The sequence below is a fragment of the Homalodisca vitripennis genome, chromosome 5 (assembly GCF_021130785.1).
Source record: "Homalodisca vitripennis isolate AUS2020 chromosome 5, UT_GWSS_2.1, whole genome shotgun sequence".
In the NCBI taxonomy this organism is placed as follows: Eukaryota; Metazoa; Arthropoda; class Insecta; order Hemiptera; family Cicadellidae; genus Homalodisca; species Homalodisca vitripennis.
In genome coordinates, this window is record NC_060211.1 from 129,916,975 (window position 1) to 129,937,235 (window position 20,261).

Here is a 20,261-nt window from a genome sequence, read left to right on the forward strand (position 1 = left end):
AAATTTATTTGTATAAAATTTAAACAAAAGACAATGTATTAGATCAAGTAATAAAGAATAACGTAGGGCTTGGAAACATGCAACACATGATATGTTTCCCAGAAGTGGATGAAATTATTTTACCGTCCAACTTATTTGAATAAACTTTATTACGCTCTGAAAAATATTCATTTAAACATTGAATTTGCAATGTAATAGTGAAATTTATTTCACTTCACGTTGATGTCGACTCACATGTGCGGGCGTCAGTATTTTGGTTCGACATTGCAGCTGTAGTCGGAACAAAGTGAGGATTACTAGACTAGAAGTCTAAAACATGAATGCTGGACCAGGGAGGACAGAACAAGATAGAGTGGCTGTGTATATTACGCGCAGATAGCCGACTGCTGGCGGGTAGACGGACCAAGATGGCTGCCCTAGAGTGGTGAGCCACCCTACTGCTGCGCGCCACAACCACGTTGTACCTCATCCCCGCTAGCAGTACCACGCTGACAGTGTTAAGTTATGGTGTTTTGTAATAGTGAAATTTATTTCACTTCACGTTGATGTCGGCTCACATGTGCGGGCGTCAGCATCTTGGTTCGACATTGCAGCTGTAGTCGGAAAAAAGTGAAAGTTAGTTGTAGACTAGAAGTTTTAAAACATGAATGCTGGACGCACCTGAAGTTGTACTCATCGTTAATATTAAACTCAGAGACTCGAAGTTAAACTCGCGGACATGGCGCACGAGGTGTTGCTCGGCAGCAAGACCGTTAGCTACAAAGTTCCCGAAAGATAAAATTAATACGTGTGGCAATTGTGTTGTTAATCCGTAATGAATTTAGTTCCAAGAACATCGGATGTAAATTAAATAGTTGCCTTGTGTTATTCAGATACATTACACTTCTTGTCTTAGCTCAAATTATGAAATTAAATGAACACTAGACTTATGGAAAAACAGCATTTTTCTCGAATTTTTACTTTGTAAATAATTTTTTATTGGTGCTTTCTGAAATGTCATACAAATTCAATTAAAAAGATCATAATAAGCAATTTACATAACTTTATGTGATACTTATTACCAATAAAAGTAAGAAAATTTAAATTTCTTTTACAATTAAAAAAAGATTTGAACCAATATTCTGATGAAATTTAAGTGAGATTCAATTGTAAAATTTCACAAAAACTTGTCCATTTAATAAGCTACTTTTTAACATAAAAAGTATTTATTCCTGGTTAAAATAGCTGGAGAAATGTGAAGTTGAATGTGGAAAAGCATAGACGTTTGTAACAAACAACACTAATACAAGTTGGTATTAAAGTTATAATATACACTAAAATATACTAAAAAGGACAAATTTTATCATGATTATAAGTAAAATGGTGAAACATTTGTTGTTCAGCTAGTAATGATAAAAGAGAAAATCCTCACACAGTTTTAAAATTTCACATATCATTTTCAAACTGCCTGCCTTGTTTCCTAAGACATGCTCTTGCTCTTTTCATCATCGCTCTAACTGTAACTTATATAAGGTTTGGCGAAGTTTCTCAAATGCTGCTAATATTCTTGCTCTTATTTCTGGTTCTGAGTTTACTGGCGTGGAGTATACTTCATCTTTCATGAATCCCCAGACAAAAATACATGTATTCTCTTTGTTAATAGCTTATGAAAATTATTGGAAATACGTAGTTCATTAATTATTCAATAAGTCTCTTATAATACTTTTACATGTGTGTAAGCTGTGTGTTTTGTTAAGGTGGCTGGATTAACAAGGCTGGTTTATGTAGATCAACACGTCGTAAGAAATTAAAAAGTCGGACTATTTTAAGTAAAATTAAGTAAAATATGATTTGATATATATATATATATATATATATATATATATATATATAAATATATATAAATTAAGTTTCTACCATAGCACGTTCACCCGGTAAGTGAGAGATCTGGGTTCGAGTCCCGGCGGAACAAGACATTTTTTTGATTCAACGTACACTAAAATTATATGAATATATATACATATATATATATATATATGTTTCTTAATTTACAAATAGAATATATATGTATATATGTATATATTTAAAACTTCGTTCTAGATTTTTCATTTATAGTAACTGCCTCTCAAGAGTTTATGTTCATACTGTTCTAAATATTAATAACATTTCAACGATATTTGTTTTAAATTCTTTGCAATACCAATTTCAAAGCTTTTAGCGTTGTATTGTATTCATTATATGCAATAAGAAATAATTACAAATATTTGAAGTGTCGTACTTATTCTGCCATGATTTATTATTTTATTTAAACCTGAAAGTTGTGATAAAATTTGTTTCAAATACAAGACGTTAGCGACATCTGTGATTAATAAATTCTTTACAGATTTGTCATTCATATTTGATAATAAATTGCCTCTCTACAGTTTGTGTTCAATACTTTTTCTAAATATTATTAAAAGTTATTTTATACAAAATTCTCAAACATAAATTTGAATGATTTATATTTTTCTTACAATCACAAAAATAGAATAAAATCGTCTCGTCACTCTACGGACTGTTTAATTCAAAAATCTGTTTCGCAGGTCTTGGCATTCCATTTAAATTCATTAATTAAAAAAATCTTTTTAAGCAAGAAATTATCTTTTATTTAGGATTGATTATTAGCAGTAATCTAAATATATTACAGTGTTCTTGGTTTAACGTAATAAAAATTAGACCAGTGAAAGTTATATGTTTTACCTTCTACATATCTTAACTTCTTATAATTAATTGTCATTGGTGTGAATTTAAAGCGATTTAAACTCTTTATGTTGTTCTCAGCTACAATGTTGGTTATTACTTTAAATAAAATGTGCTCCCATGAAGTCGATAGCAAGGAGACAGAGTCAGTACTCTCGTGATCTGTCAACGTCTATTCTCCTTGCATATTCCTTATGAGTTTATCTCTTATTATTTGTAAATGTTTATAGTTTCTTTATATTTATAGTTTTACTTCTGTAGCTATTTCAGCAAAAATCTTCAGTATATTACAAAAAAAACAACCGCTTGGAATACAGTAATTTTTTAGAATTATTTGTCCACATAAAACGTATGGGGCACATTTTCACGCCCACGCTTTTTTATTTCTTGAGGTTTAAATATATCATATGGGATTATTGTGGGGTAATTAATACTTTTGTTTCATATAATATATATTTTGAATAATTATTATAGATTTACCTTCTTGTGACCCACAGTACAAAAACGTAAATTTGGCACCAAAACATATACTATAATTTCCGACAGAACCATTAATCGTAAACGGTTTTTGTTTTAGTTTCCGTTATAAAGATTTAAAAACTATAAATGATATCTAAGTAATAAAACTGTACAGACACATTAGCAAACAAAATATTATCCAATATTCCAAAAATTGATGCGTTTTCAAAAATAATATGTAATGAAATTTCAGTCTAATATACCTTTATATGTAAGTTGATTTATAAATTTCATACTTGATAGATAAGTGAATAATATAAATACAAGGTAGTCAACCAAGCATAACTTAACATGCTTTGTTGAGGTTTCATACAAAATCTGTATAGCTCATTTATCAAACTATGTGTTGTCAAATACGATTTGTTTATCCTGAAACTTTATCGTTGCTATCATGAGTCTTCAAAACCCAATGTAAAAATCTTCGCTAACTAAATTTCATTAGGTAACTTACAGAATCATCAAACTTCATGTATCCTCTGTAGATAGGAAGCTTCATGTAAAATTGCATATATATATAGATCAGTTAGTTCGCCAGATATAGAGAAGATAGATAGACAGACATATATATCAAATGTTTCCCACCGGTAAAGTGCTTGATTTTGTTAAAGTACCGTTAAACAAACGGCTAACGTAAACTTGATTTGTCCAAAAACCTAATCGAAATTATCCATTAAAATTCCGCATATGGATCAAATATGGCGGTGGACAATGTGAACTAAATATTATTTCCAATACGAAATGACGGATTTTTGTGGTTCAGTAAGAATATTTAAACAAACGTAGTAAACTGTGTTGAAGGAATGTTATTATAAAACTACTCCTTTACACACTGAGCAACAAAATAATCAAAACACATTGGCATCACGTTTATTGAAAGCAGAATTAAATGTTACTGAGTTTTAACATTTTTTTTCAAATACTGTTAATAAACACAATTGTTCATTACATTTTTATAAAAATGGTGTAAGATAAATAGTATATGTTAAATAAATTATTACTAAGTAATGATTTGTCTAAACACGTGAACGTTTATATTTTAACCGCATCCATTGTATAAATAGAGGAGGTCTTTTTAGTAATATTTTTAATTAAAAAATAAGAATATTTTAAAGTAATATGTAGGAAATATTAGAAGGCTTTCAAAAGGCTGTCAATTTTATACATTGCGTAATGCATCTTGTGCACAATCACTTAAGAGAATAATTTTAGCTTTGGAAATGTATTTCCTTGTAGCCAGTAAATTTCCCTGTCCTTCATTAAAGAGAGCAATGAGATCTAATCAGGTGTAGGCAAAATTTTCTTTGAAGTATCTATGATATATTAAACAACAATGTTATCTCAAATCATAACAATTATTGGAAAATCAAACACAAATAGATTATCTTAACTTTTTCTTAAACTGTCTTGATAATTTTATGATATTTAAACCCGTACCACAATTCATATTAAATTAAACATTCTAACCGCTGGTAGGTTTAAGTAATATCTTTTCCTTCAGTGATCTATAAATACTACAATGAAAGTGGCATTTATTTCTTTTGTCGTGATTCTCCTGAGTTTATTTAAGTAGTGTTAGAAATAAGTGATTCTTAGAGTGGAATATTGTGTTTGGCATTGTATGGGAGTGGTGGAAAATATGAAAATATTGAACGATAATTTGTTAAAACAATCTATTTTACTACTATTATGTTCTTTATGTCGTATGAATGAAATGTAGTAACCGAAAAGGTTTTTACTAGTAACGTTGTAATAGGGTAACACCAAATCTAAGATGAAAAAAGTAAAGATAATATTATTGTTCACTGATACTTTTTTTCACTTCAGTGATAGTATGAATTAATAAAGTACTACTCCTTAAATTGAATTTACAACAAGCTTTAGTAAAATATTAAATTTTGCTATTTTCCTGCTAATACTACACACACATACTTTAATCTACTTTTATCTATTATGAAATACATAATTAAAGTACAATATAAATATAATTCAATCTGTCTGTCTGCACATTATCCTTGGAATATATTCATATATCGACTGTATCTATTAGATATGTAGAACAATATATTAGTAACTTTTTGAGAATGGTAGGTACATCTTAGTAACCTACAACACATATTTTATGTGTACTATCTAAAAAAGGATATATAGGTAAATTTAAATATACATATTCTACATTTAAAAAACGTTTTTATATAATTAGTTACTAGCAAGTACACTAATTTACACCATCACGTAAACATCTAGCGTATGTGTATGTGCATTACTCAATTACGTTATACTTATTTTACATAACTATTCTTAGGTTCTCTGGTTAACATATGTTATGAGGCCTATTTATATTTCTAATATCCTTCCGATCTACGCCCTACTGGTCTCTAAAGTTTTGAAAATCCCATATAAAAGTATTACAGCAAACAATTATTGTTATTATGTTTAACGTAATCAACTGTTTGGTGTAAACTTATTTTATGACAGCACAACCCTATGAATGATGAATTCAACTGTTATTATAGTTTTCTTTTAATTTGGAATCTTGAAAGGAAATAATAACCTAGATACTAACAAGAATGTAATGTTACACGACTTTCTCCCGTCTCCTGTATGGCATGACGATTGCTATTTACTGTAGAACAGTGGTCATTTATCAGTAGCTGGAATTGTGTCTATATCATTTGTGTTAATTTACAAAATGTGTGATTAATTTGATTAAATACATGATATCTCTTATATCACGTATTATCCTGTGCAAGGGACTGACACGTGTTTCCAGACTTACGCGTACCATAAGACAAACTTTATACATAAAATTAATCAATTATTATTAAGGTTATACTTTTATCCGAATTTATACGACGGTATTAGCTAATACTCATGAATCTCCATGCGATTTGGCAGACTTTAAACGTTTAGCAGGATTTCTAGTTTGCGTAAATTATTTTTCCACTTGTGTATGTATATTTATGGACATTTTAATTTAATCTGGTATTTCTTGCTACATAGTTTATTACGCCTTATTTACCCGACAAGAATATATATTACATAATCAGGTCTGAGAAGCATACTTTAGTCAAGAGACAACTAAGATGGTTTTACAACAGTCCTTAAATATATAGTGAAAGATAAGTAGTAACAGTCTTTGATACCGGCATTACAATAATTATAAGTTACTGCATTATTAATGTTTGTAATATTTATAGTTAAAAATATTATTTTACTTAAAATTTTAATTTTGTTATCTGGATATTGTCTTACTCCATGCTACACAGAGTTTGAGGAAAACGCTTAAATATGAGATATAGTGAGTATTAAGCTTACTTTAGCTTTCACAAGTATAAATGTAAAAAATATTAATAATAGTACAATTAGTGAAACACGTGTTGGGCCGTTACAAAAAATTTTTTACACGTAATTGTTTATTAAATTTAACAAGATTCTTGAAATAATAACATCTGTGTTCAAATGTAGATTTCGGGAGTAGTGGACGTACCTGGGAAGGAATTTTGAAATAAGACTAGGACAACCAGAGACTTTAAGGAAATCCATGTCAAATTTCAGTGCAATCGGTTTTTACGCGATAAAATGTATTTTTTTAACAATACTTTAGCAAAATAAAGATTTCAATCTTAACTTAATTTGATAGTAATTGTAATAATGCTAACAATATTAATTTATCCGTGCATACGTCGCACTTCATTGGTAAATATCCTCAGGCTAACAACATAAGTAGTAACAATGTTATATTTACAGGTTTGGCAAGGGGGCTACAAATTCGGGGGCAACATCCTAGGGCTAACATCGTAAGCAGTAACAATGAGAAATCCAGTCTTGGAATAATTAATGGCAAAACCACTTCCATTCAAAAATTCCCATTCATGGTAAGTATAGCTATTTGAGTGTATGCATAATTTATTTAAATCTTTCATAAATACATATCATATCATATCTTGGTTACAATGTTTACAATATTATCTTTCAAAATTGTAAATTTGTTTTAATATAAATAAAAATAAATTAGAATAAGTGTAATTATCAAGACGAAACTGCTAAATGTAAGTATAAGAAAATTTTTAATACTTGCGTACAGGTATTAAACTACAGGTAGTGAAACAGGTATTCAACAACAAAAATATACATATAAATATGAATTATTTTTAAATCAAACAAATACATAATTTACGTATTAAAGATACTATAAATTGTATAGCATTTTATTTATTTACCTATAATCTTACCTTTAAAACTCTATTTATGATTTGTAAGCATGTGTTATTTATTTGATATAGGATTGTTGAGTTATCAAAAAACATACATAGTCTTGGTCATTAGTAACTTAGACTATAAACTACGAACTTCACCTAAAAATGTGAATGTGTGTAAAACATATGGGATTATTATTAATCAATAGTGTTGGTATCCTTGGCGTATAGTAAAACGCTGTGAATAAATGTCTGCATATTAGCAGATTTAAGCTGTTACCATATATTTTTACTCCTGTTGCAAAATTACCTATTGCAGGTTGCCATACTCCTGGAAGATGAATTCTTTAACACAGGAGTTATTCTCAACTCTCGCTGGATACTGACTACTGCCTACACCGTTTCTTGGTAAGACATAAACAATGGTTCTTACACTTTCCATATTTTACTCATGGTTACAAAAATACTCTTATAAAATCTGAAATAAATACCCGCGCTTTTTAGAGCTTATCTTACTTAGAGAAGTGTAAAGATTCTAAGTTTAATCTTATTCTAGCTTTAATGTAAAAAAGGATATTTAATGCAAATAATAATCTTTTGCTAGATAAGACACAAAGTATTTAGTAAATATCGATAATCATTGCTTTTATTACCTGACACCAGTGAAACCTGTCCAAAGGATCCAATCTTTATTAGAAATCAAATCCGGCCACTGCTGCTTATACATATTGAATTAAAACACACACACAATAGCGCGCGCGTGAATATATTATATATATAAATACATATCATTGAAAATATATTCAAATAAATATTTATACATATTTAAGTGAATTTTTATTCTTGAATCACAAAAATTACTTCCTCCGAAGAGAATGTGCATGATCTCGAGAACAAATTGATATATACATATTAGAAATTAAATTATACTATTAGGGCTATCAAGTGCTTTTAAAGATCCAATCTTGATTAGAAATCAAATCAGATCACTGCTGCTTATACATATTTAATAAAACACACACAAACGCCCGAGCGTGAATATAAATATATATATACATACATATTTCTATGAATTATTAATGAATCAAAAAAATTACTCCGAAGGGAGTGTGCATGTGGAGACTGTGTATGTATTTGAAAAGATTATGATTATAACAAAGATTGAATGTTTGTTGACTTCATCTGTCTACGTGATGTGGGATATCTCAAAAACAAATTGGGATGTGAATTTGTAATATTTTCATGTATCTTATTTTATACTAAACAAAGCTACTCTTTTCATTATGTTATAAAGTTTAAATTTGGCACGGTGAAATTTTGTCATTAAATATAGATTTGAAAATTTAGACATAAACAAAAAGGTTTTGTAGGTAGTTTTATTTCGTCCCCTGCAGACCTTATATTGCATTATATCAAAATATTACATTAATATTAATGTTCCTGAGTATTGCGGAGACAAAAAGTACATTGGTATAGCAAACGTCAAATATCTAATAATTTTTGACACACATGCTACATCGAACTCTCATTCATACATTCATTTATGACACTCACTCTATGCTCCATTCATTGCCATAATGCCAATGATTACCCACCTCAATTCGAGAGTAAGCCTTCTGATTGTGCGGTGTCCCAGTTATACGCCATAAACTCGTTCACGCTATAAAAAAGGTTTGACACTAATCAGCTTTTCAAACGAGTTTTTTAAATGCTTAAAGTGCAGGCGGATTTTTAATTTAAATTGGTAATTGGGCTGTTTATTACAAAAATACTTCTTATAAAATCTGAAATAAATACCCCGCGCTTTTTTAGAGCTTATCTTACTTAGAGAAGTGTAAAGATTCTAAGTTTAATCTTATTCTAGCTTTAATGTAAAAAAGGATATTTATTTAAGCCATAATAATAATCTCTTTGCTAGATAAGACACAAAGTATTTAGTAAATCGATAATCATTGCTTTATTTTAAAACCTGACACCAGTGAAACCTGTCCAAAGGATCCAATCTTTATTAGAAATCAAATCCGGCCACTGCTGCTTATACATATTTAATTAAAACACACACACACACACACACACAAAAGCGCGCGTGAATATATAAATGAATATTCACATATTTAAATGAATTGTTATTCTTGAATCACAAAAATTACTTCCTCCGAAGAGAATGTGCATGATCTCGAGAACAAATTGATATATACATATTAGAAATTAAATTATACTAATAGGGCTATCAAGTGCTTTTAAGGCCGGTATCGACAGTGCGATGCTGCTCGCTGCAAATGCCTCTTGGCGAATGCTCGGCTTTGCCTCGGACTGTGGATACCGGGGTTGCTCGCTATGAGGCGTTCGCGTCGCACAATGTGAGGTGAGCCGTGTGCTTGTCGGTTTTAGAGCAGTGCTCAAAGGTGCCTCGCTTCGAGCTGTGTGTCAAGTAGATACCTGCGCTGTCTGCCTCGCACCGTACAAGACACAATTCTGCACTGCAAACCAACACACCTCCACAACGAAACTGTCAACACGGATAATCATGAAATGATCAGACAATTAGGCTCTATCAATGTAATTAAACGTTCAAAGTCTTGCTTGGACATTCGCAAGAAATTTGACACGTATTCTTCGAACCTCACGTCTTCTAGGAGTCTGTTCCCATATTAGAACCGATTTCGATAAATTTTTTGACCCACCGATGGGGTTTACATCGCTTTTTCTCTTGTTTTTTTCCTGATAATCACAATAAAATCAGCGGCAGCAACTTGCGCATTTCTAAAAAAAAACATATTGTCCCGACTGTCTGCACTACGAATGCGGGTGGTTCGCGTGCTCGCAGTGAGCATTCGTGGTTACAACCTAGCTGCTAGCTGAAGAGCTCACCCTGAGGCAGATGGCACGAGGCATTCGCAGCGAGCAGCCTCGCACTGTCGATACCGGCCTTTAAGGATCCAATCTTGATTAGAAATCAAATCACGTCACTGCTGCTTATACATATTTAATAAACACACACAAACACACACACAAACGCGCGCACGTGAATACAGTATTACATATTTCTATGAATTATTACTGAATCACAAAAATTACTTCCTCCGAAGGGAGTGTGCATGTAGAGACTGTGTATGTATTTAAAAAATATTATGATTAAACAAAGATTGACTGTTTGTTGACTTCATCTGTCTACGTGATGTGGGATATCTCAAAAACAAATTGGGATGTGAATTTGTAATTTTTCATGTATCTTATTTTATACTAAACAAAGCTACTCTTTTCATTATGTTATAAAGTTTAAATTTGGCACGGTGAAATTTTGTCATTAAATATAGATTTGAAAATTAGACATAAACAAAAGGTTTGTAGGTAGTTCTATTTCGTCCTCTGGCAGACCTTAAATGCATTATATCAAATATTACATTAATATTAATGTTCCTGAGTATTGCGGGGACAAAAAGTACATTGGTATAACAAACGTCAAATATCTAATAATTTTGACACACATGCTACATCGAACTCTCATTCATACATACATTTTGACACTCACTTTGCTCCATTCATCGCCAATTTTTTACCCACCTCAATTCGAGAGTAAGTCTTCTCATTGTGCGGTGTCCCAGTTATACGCCATAAACTCGTTCACGCTATAAAAATTGTTGGACACTAAACAACGTTCAAACGAGTATTAAATGCTTTATGCGGACGCGAGTTTTTAATTTAAATTGGCAAGCTGTTTCTGAGATGAACTCCTACCTGTGAGGGCAAACTTTCTTGAACTACCGTCCTGTGTCTCCTGGTTCGGTAGTTTTCTCTGCCTCTTGTCTCGTACGAGTAAACTTCCTGACCGTTGGTCAAGGTGGATTTAAGCATAGAATATGACGTTGTTTCTAAAATGTAGAGACTTGGCAGAGTCAATAGATGCAATCTCTTATAAAACTAGCTTGCACGACCCTCTTAATTTTAATTTTGCAATGATGTGTATCGCTCGTTTTTCAAACTTGAACGGTCTTAAAAATTGGTTACTTGCACATGCACTCCACAGCACAAGTCCATACGTGAGATGTGGATAAATCCAGCCATAATAAGCCGTCATCATAACCTGAATATGGCAGTATTTAGCTTGAGACCTCAACACATAAATGACTGAGGCTAATTTGGAGCAAACGTAATCGATATGAAAATTCCATGTCAAAACTTTTTCAAGGTAAATTCCAAGGAATTTTGAGGAACAGACCTCTTCTAAAACGGCCTCATCCAGCACGATGGCCGGGCCATTTTCGCAGTCTGTCGAGCGCAAAGAAAAATTTAGAACATTGGATTTTGAAGAATTTGTTTTTAGATTGAGGCTGTGAAAATTTTTACTGCAACAAATGTGTTTTGTTCTAAAACTGATATTGTTTCATTAAAACAATGAGTCTTATTATCCGCATACTGCACGATTCTTCCGCAAGAGAGGGACACCTCGGGTGCCATGTGACCCCAATTTGTCAAGAAGAGTAAGGTGGTCAAACACAATCGTATGATTCAGATAGATCGAGAAACACACTTAATGTGTGATTTCGACTCTCTAGCCCTCTACAATCGTATCAACAAGACTCACAAATGCGTCTATCGTTCATTTGCCCTTTCTGAATCCAAATTGTTCATTTGAGAGCTGATTTTATTTGGTAAGAAACTAAATCATTAAAAAAGCTTTTCGAATATTTTGCTTATTACAGGCAAAATCAAGGCAGGCCGGTAACCATTGATGAGTGTGGGGTCGTCTATTTTGAAGATTGGGATTACTTTTGAGATTTATAGGAGCGAGGGGAAAACTCCTGTGCGAAATGACAAATTAACTAATACAGAAAAATGTCTCACAATATGCTTAGAGCATTGCTTGATGAGCCACATTGACATTAAATTAGTATCATTGGTCCTTTTCGATGGAAGCTGCTGAATGATTCTATCCACCACTTCCTCAACGACAGGTGTAAGGCTATTGAGGTTACTGGACTTGGTTTTGAATGGGTTTAACTTGCTTTGATGATGGACGAGGGCCCTGCTCACAGGATACATTATATTGGACTTTTTCGAATCTTTGACTTTATTGTTAATAATGCCCCAAATGGTTTTTGAAATATTTTTGGAGAATATTATCGAATTTAATGTATCATATGATTTTTGCAGCTTGAATAAACTTTCTATAAATATTTTTATAGTTGCGGAAAAAACTTTATTGTCTTTCGTGTTTCTGTTAATTTTGGAGAAAAGTTTTTCTCTCAATTTCAGGATGTCTTTGGTAATCCATTTATTTTTCATGTTTTTATGAAAAACTTTGACAGTTTTTGTAGTTTGCTTGTAGGGCAGCAGAATATAGGATACAAATTAAGACAATTGTCGAAAATTTTGAACAGCTGCTTTACAGATTAAAAAGAATTTAAAAAGTTTTTAGCAAGTGAAACGTTGAGGATGGCGGAGTTTTTGGCCTTGTGTCTCTTATATATACCATACCAATATTTTAGTTCTCTATTTTGTATGGTTCCAGCAAAAGTGAATTGAAAAGCAGTATTATAATATTAATATTTAGTATTAAATAAGTATAAGGAAAACCAATAAAAACAGTATTGCCGAATTAAGGTTTAAAAGTTGCAGCACGATAAGATAGATTTAAACGTAATTGTGGCCGACAAGAAACAAATCATCTACAATGTTCGCTTCCATGAAAGATTCTTAGGTTAGTTGGTAAAATTAGTATAAAGGTAAAAACAGCCATAGGTAAAATTAGTATAAAGTCTTAACCACACTTATCCTACCTGTAGATAGTCGAAGCAGGAACATTAAAGCATAATGTTATAATCGTTCAAATTTAAAATTAAAATAATATTAAAATCAAATAAAAATGGGTATATATTTTAAATTTGTTTTAATGTGTTTCATTAGAAAAAGAATAATGTGACCCTTTTGGTCACACACTTGCTGTACCTAGCTAGAGTAGGTAACCTAACTTAAACATATTTATTTAAAGATACAATCACTTTTTGTCATAAGAATGTATGTAGAGTTAATATTTTTTAGGTGTGAAACAAGAGAGCTGTCATTCCGAATTGGCAGCACCAAGTCTGAAGATGGCGGCCAGATCTTCACTGTAGACCATTTTACAATCCATGAGAACTATACGGGCAAATGGGATAACGACCTTGCGGTCGTCAAGCTCAACAAGCCCATCAAGTTCGGGAAGCACGCAAAACCCATCAGTAGACCTCCCGCGGATCTGGCCGTAACATGGGCTCTTATGGAGTTATTCTGGACCAATGAGAGAGCAGCAATGGCGGCTAGGCCACGCCCCCTGCACCCCTCCCCCGCCACCACCATCGCCTCTGGACCAATGAGAGGGCAGCAATGGCGGCTAGGCCACGCCCCCTGCCCCCACCCACCCCCTCCTACACCCCCTGTCACCTCCTGGTCCCTCCCCTAGCCAATGGGAGATTGTCTCTTATGGGAGGTACATTTCGGTGTTTCCTAACCACAGACTTCCTGTTTTCCGACGACTTATCTCAACCTAGACTTCCTGTTTGTCACACACCTCTGACTTTCTGCACTGCTTAACCACCCGTCCACAGGTTCCGTGTCGATGTCTATTGACACTCACCTTTTTGAGTACCTGAGAGTCTTAACACCCGCACCCGCGTATCTGATGGCTCCTACAGGAGTCCGACACTGTCCTACTGCCTCCCGCACTCCGAGCCTGGCGTAATGCCCATACCCGGATTTTGACCGCCTAACCTTTACCGGCAATGCACGACATATTCCGTCACCCATCTTTTCGAGTACCGGAGTGCATGACAAACCGCACCCACATTTCTAACGGCACCTGCCCAAACATTTCGAATGCCTCCAATACTCTTAACCACATATATTACCCACACTGTTATTTCTAACAATTCACTCCAGGACCTAGCCACCCATCTATACCCCCGTCTCTTGCAGACCCATACCTGAACAGTTCCTCACAGGGTTCCAACTTATACCCAAATCGGTACTCTGATCGCCTATCTTTTATCGGATGAATGATGATCTTTTAATCGTGTACTCGTACCCTGCCGAAACCCTACACTTTTCGATTGCCTCCAGTACTCCTACCCGAGCGTATCGCTCTTACCCGAATTTTGACCAATTTACAGTCCAATGTACCACATAGGCCTGCAATCGCCCGTTTCCCGGACCTACACCTGTATTTCTAATGGTCGCTACAGAAAACTCACACTATGCTATTACCTCTCATACCTCGGCTCTTAACCACGGATATTGCACATACTACGATTTCTAAATCCCCGACCTTTACGTGTGTATACGCCTACAGCCTCCCACCTCTCTCGTGTACCCAAGCGTCTTCGGCCCTCATCCGCACCCTACCGAGGCCCCACACTTTCCACTCCTAGTCAGGCATAAAGCCTATACCCAGATTTTTACCATTTTACCGACCAATGTACCACATAGGCCTGCAATAGCCCGTCTCCTGGACATGCTAAGACCTACTTTTCTAACGGATCCTGCAGAGGCTTCACACTTTCCTATTGTCTCCCATACCTCGCTCTTAACTACGGATATTGCACATACTATGATTTCTAACTCCCCGAGCTTTACGTGTGTATGCGCCTATATCTCGTGTACCCTAGCGTCTTCAGGCCCTCACCCTCACACTGACGGGACAACAACACTTTCCAAATGCCTCCCGTACTCTTACCCAGGGGTATCACCCATACCCAATTTAGACCACCTACACATTACCCACTAGTATCCACAAAGTCCAACAGGCATCCATATAATATGTCGTACACCACGTCTCTTAGCCCTTACACATACTCCACGACTCCACACTCTAAAGTGTTTACTACGCGTAGCGTCACATACGAAAATTGTCTTCCCACCATTAATACCCTGTACTGGTTCCCACACATATAGTTAACACCTTTACCGTATTAATCTCCATATACGAGTATTTACCGAGCACATCGCACAATCTTAGTTAGCCTTACCTTCGTAGGATTCAAACTTGCATTTCGTTCAATTTCTAACATACCGAGGTCCCCATTAAAAAAAAACCAAGCCTAACACGGGACTCTCATTTTACTGACAAATATTCATACATTACCTGAAAGTGTAATGCTAATATTTACCGAGTACTTTCCCAACAGGATATTCTCATCCCGAGGTCCTAGTCTCAAGCTAACAGCTTATAACACGAGGCGTACCTTCTGAGCGACTACTATTTGCCGATCAATGCCCGTGCATATGTTTCAATACCTGGACACCTAATGTCTACGAAGTACTTCATATACTCTTATCCCACGCAACCCATCACGGGACCCTAATTTCTGTTACCTTTCACTTGGATGTCTATCACTTCATTCCGGGACCCAACTCTCAAGCAGACTTAACCGGTAATTAAAAGAACCGTATTTCATTATTAACAAAGCACCATACATTTATTTCAACTACTGCTTAGACATTTAGTTTCCATATTAATCAAGTATTTTGTTTTCACTTAACCCACGCCTCCCTTTACGGCACTCCAACTTTTTATCCACGTTAAATCCACCGTCACTTTCTAACGGCCAGGCTCTCATTTTCATAATATCAAGCGGGCGTAGCTTAATACGGAATACCATCCCATACAATTTAAGCTTTACCGTGTGTAATTATATATGTCGCTTATACTTGGACATCTAAAGACCCATCATACCTCACTCTGGTTTCCTAGCTGTTCCCTTACTTTAATTTATTTATAAAGAGACGCATACAGAGGTATTAATCCAATCGTCTCGAGACCGCGTTATACTAATGTTTATATTATAATCTATACTAGCACTTTATGAAATCTCGACCACAGTGACTTACCCATTGCACCGGCTCATGACACTGCTCGTAACGGACAGTTTGCGGTTTGCGGTTACCTGCATCCTCGGACTCTAATAATTCATTTTCTACAACAATATTAAAACTAATAACTATTATAACATCTTCAGTACAGCACGGGATATCTGCCATCCTGAATACAGTCGGAATAATACATAGGTACTGCATTCGGTGTGTAATAAGTTTTAATTTTTCTCCCGAGTGTGATGTAAAGAGCTTTAACTTATTTATAGTCTATTTTCAAAAAAAAAACGTATACCGCTTCGTATACTTTGAATTTAGTTAATCATACAGGATGCGATGATTGAGGTTTGCGGTTACATGTAAAAACCCAGACGAGTAACGGTACAGCTGCAACCGCAATTTTAAGAGACCTCATTGGTCAAAATAAGCGCGTCTCTGATTGGTCTAAAATAGCCGCCAAGCACTCCGATTGGTCAGTGTTCTACACAGGCGGCAGAGATTTCCCTGTCTCGCCAGTCTGGAGGTGGACGTCAAAGAGGTAAGACCTATGTCGCTCTGTTCCTTGATATTGCACAACATTGTGTATACAGAGTCGATATCAAGACAAGAAATTTTATAAAAGTAAATTAGCTTATAGGAGTTTTATTACATTTTCAGTTTATTAAGTGCTTGTACTTTATTTAGCGATCACAGACATTAAACTCCTTTACACTGTGTGTGTTCTTAAAGTGTTTATACTATTGCTTCTTTAAATCTAATACAGTGTTATTGTGTTTTTATGAAAGTGAACAAGTTAATTCGTTGTGTTACTGTGTTTGTATCGTAGTGACAAATCCAACATAGATTTCATTAATTTATTTGTGTGTCGTATTTATAATCAAGTTTTGTGTAATTTATTTCGGTTATTACATCATACCACAGTGCACTGTAAAAAAGTTTACTGCGCATGCGCACCTCCTACACTTACTTAAATGCGTGACGTAGTCTTCTTGTCATTCTTAGACGTGACGTTGAACAGTCAACACCCATTCCAAAAGCTTGTATCAAAGCTGCTTGCTGTATTATTTTAGAGCTAATTACATACAACATGGATCCCGTAAAAGTTTTGCATACCGGTGAAACCTACTGTAGAAGGTTTAGAACATATGGGTCAGAAACAGTTTTCAAGTTTAACCCAGTACCCAAAGGAGTGTCCGAACTTGATTGGATTAAAAAGGGTTTTGGGAGTATTGTCGAAAAGGCGAAAGCCGGTACTACCGAATATGACTACCTAGGCTTCACTTTAGATTCTCTGAATTTTAGGACCAAAGATTCCGGATATATCGCTTATAGACCTGCAAATCAAGTTCACGGGGATATAATTTGGGATATATTTGGAAAACTTATCCAAAGTAATACGGATTCGATTAAGTCCATGGATACATTTAGAGTTAAGTGCACCCGCACCAATATTCCAGTAGGTAGTGGTGGCCTCAGAAGACCAGGTTTGTACAATAATTTCCAAGAAGAATGTAAAGCACGTAATGGTATCGTAGTCATTAAGAATAGTGATAATCTGTGTCTGCCCCGAGCTATAGTGGTAGCAAAAGCCTATGCCAAAAAAGATCCTCAGTTCAAAGCAATAAGGCAGGACATGGGTAAGCGACAAACTTTTAGAGCCCAAAAACTGATGACTAAAGCCGGGATCCAAATTTCTGAACAGGGAGCGGGGATCCCCGAACTTAATAAATTTCAAGACCACCTCAAAAAGTACAATATTACAGTTTATAACTACGATAATAAGGGTCGAGATGTTTATTTTTCAGGTACTAACTCCGATGCTCAGTACAAAATAAACTTGCTGTATCACGAAAGCCATTACAACGTAATAACTAGCTTAACTGCAGCTTTTGCATGCCATTTCTATTGTGAAGCATGCCATGTCCCTTATGACCACAAAGCTGAACACAGATGTTCAAATATCTGTCCTGCATGTCAAACCGTTTCTCCACCCTGTAAAGAGGAGCATGGGGGAATTTTATGCCCTGACTGTAACATGACCATGAAAAATCAGATCTGTTTCGCAGCTCACAAGAGTCAACGATGCAAGTCGGTAAAAAAATGTTTACAGTGCCAAAGGCTTGTCTTTCTCAACAGTCGTAAGTCAAAACACGTGTGCGGGGAAGTTTTTTGTAAAATATGTAACGATTTCATGCCCCCGAACCATCAATGTTACATGCGGGTCGACACAAACAAACCAAAAACCAAAGACTTTCTTTTCATTTTCTTTGATTTAGAGACCCGTCAAGATGAAATTTTAACGGAAGAATCTAGAGTTCATAAAGTTAACCTTTGTGTTTCTCAACAATTTTGTTGGAAATGTATTAATGGTAAATCTTGTGAAATGTGCAAAGACCGAACAAAGATCTTTGATAGTGATCCTGTGAATCAATTTATGAATTACGTAATGGAGGAGAGAAAAAAATTCAAAAACGTATGTGTAATGGCTCATAACGGTCAGGGTTTTGATTTTCAATTTCTGTTAAAGTACGTTCTCGAACAAACAAAATTCACTCCAGAGCTAATTATGCGTGGCACTAAAGTCATTCTTATGGAACTGGATAACGTTAGATTTATCGATTCGCTAAATTATTTCCCCATGGCCCTCTCTGCACTACCCAAAGCCTTTGATCTCCCCCCGGAGAAGAAGAAGGGTTACTTCCCTCATCTTTTCAACACTTTGGCAAACCAAAATTATGTGGGCCCCATACCACCCAAGGAGTACTACTGCCCTGAATCAATGTTTGAAAAGACTTACAAAGATTTTGAAAATTGGCACAACGACCAACTTAACCAAAATGTAGTTTTTGACTTTCAAAAAGAGTTGGTCGAGTACTGTATCTCCGATGTGGAGATACTGGCGCAAGCGTGTATTAAGTTTAGAAACATGTTTCTGAAAGAATGTAATGTAGATCCATTCATGGAAGCCGTCACCATTGCCAGTGCCTGTAATTTGGTTTTTAGACGGAATTTTCTCAAAGCCAACACTATTGGTCTAGTCCCAAAGAACGGATACCGTATGGTTGATAACCAATCGCCTATTGCTTTACAATGGCTGAGCTGGGAGGAAGAACAGCGTAGTGTCCGCATTCAGCATGCGGGGAGGGACAGAGAAGTTAAAATCGAGGGATTAAAAGTAGACGGTTTTGACGGAGAACGAATCTATGAATTTCAGGGCTGTTATTTCCATGGGTGCCCGAAATGTTTTCCATTTAATAGAGAAGAACCACTCAAAGAGGACCCTTCCGACTCCCTGCACTTAAGGTTTGAGAGAACCAAAGCTAAAATGGCTCGTCTCCGAGCATCTGACTATGAAGTAATTGAAATGTGGGAGTGTAAATTCAATCATTTAAAGAAAGAACAAAAATTGGATTATCTAAATTTTCTCCCCATTCTAAACACACTCCCACTCAATCCCAGAGAGGCCTTCTTCGGGGGCAGAACAGGCAATGCAAAATCTTATCACAAGTGCGAGGACGGGGAAACAATTCAGTATGTAGACGTTTGCTCCTTGTACCCGTTTGTCAATAAGTTTTCTCCTTATGTTTTATCCCATCCAAAAATATATGTAGGGGACAAGGAGTGTAGAGAAAGAGACATGGAGGCCGAAGGTCTCATGAAATGTAAAGTATTGCCTCCACTAAATTTGTACCATCCCGTCCTTCCAGCACGCATGAACAATAAATTAATGTTTGTTTTATGCCGTACATGTGGTCTAGAAATGCTAAACACAGACTGTAACCATAACATCGAAGAAAGAGCATTGACAGGGACATGGACAATGCAGGAAATGAGAAAGGCCGTAGAGAAGGGGTATACCATTTTAGAAATGTACGAACTTTGGGATTATAAAATTATTACTTACGAAGACGGTGGTCTTTTTACGGATTTTATTAACACATTTCTCAAGATTAAACAGGAGGCATCGGGCTACCCCTCTTG

At 34.9% G+C, this 20,261-nt stretch overlaps 1 protein-coding gene across 1 annotated transcript in view; it reads left to right on the plus strand.

The window, feature by feature from the left end:
- Positions 1-718: 718 nt before the first annotated feature.
- LOC124363620 (snake venom serine protease ussurase-like) overlaps positions 719-20,261 on the plus strand; it is a 35,963-nt gene continuing 16,420 nt past the window's right edge. Inside the window, exons 1-4 of the mRNA XM_046818878.1 lie at positions 719-751; positions 7,753-7,841; positions 9,679-9,798; positions 13,476-13,641. Of these exons, the coding sequence (XP_046674834.1) occupies positions 719-751; positions 7,753-7,841; positions 9,679-9,798; positions 13,476-13,641 (408 nt within the window). The remainder of the gene's footprint in view (positions 752-7,752; positions 7,842-9,678; positions 9,799-13,475; positions 13,642-20,261) is intronic.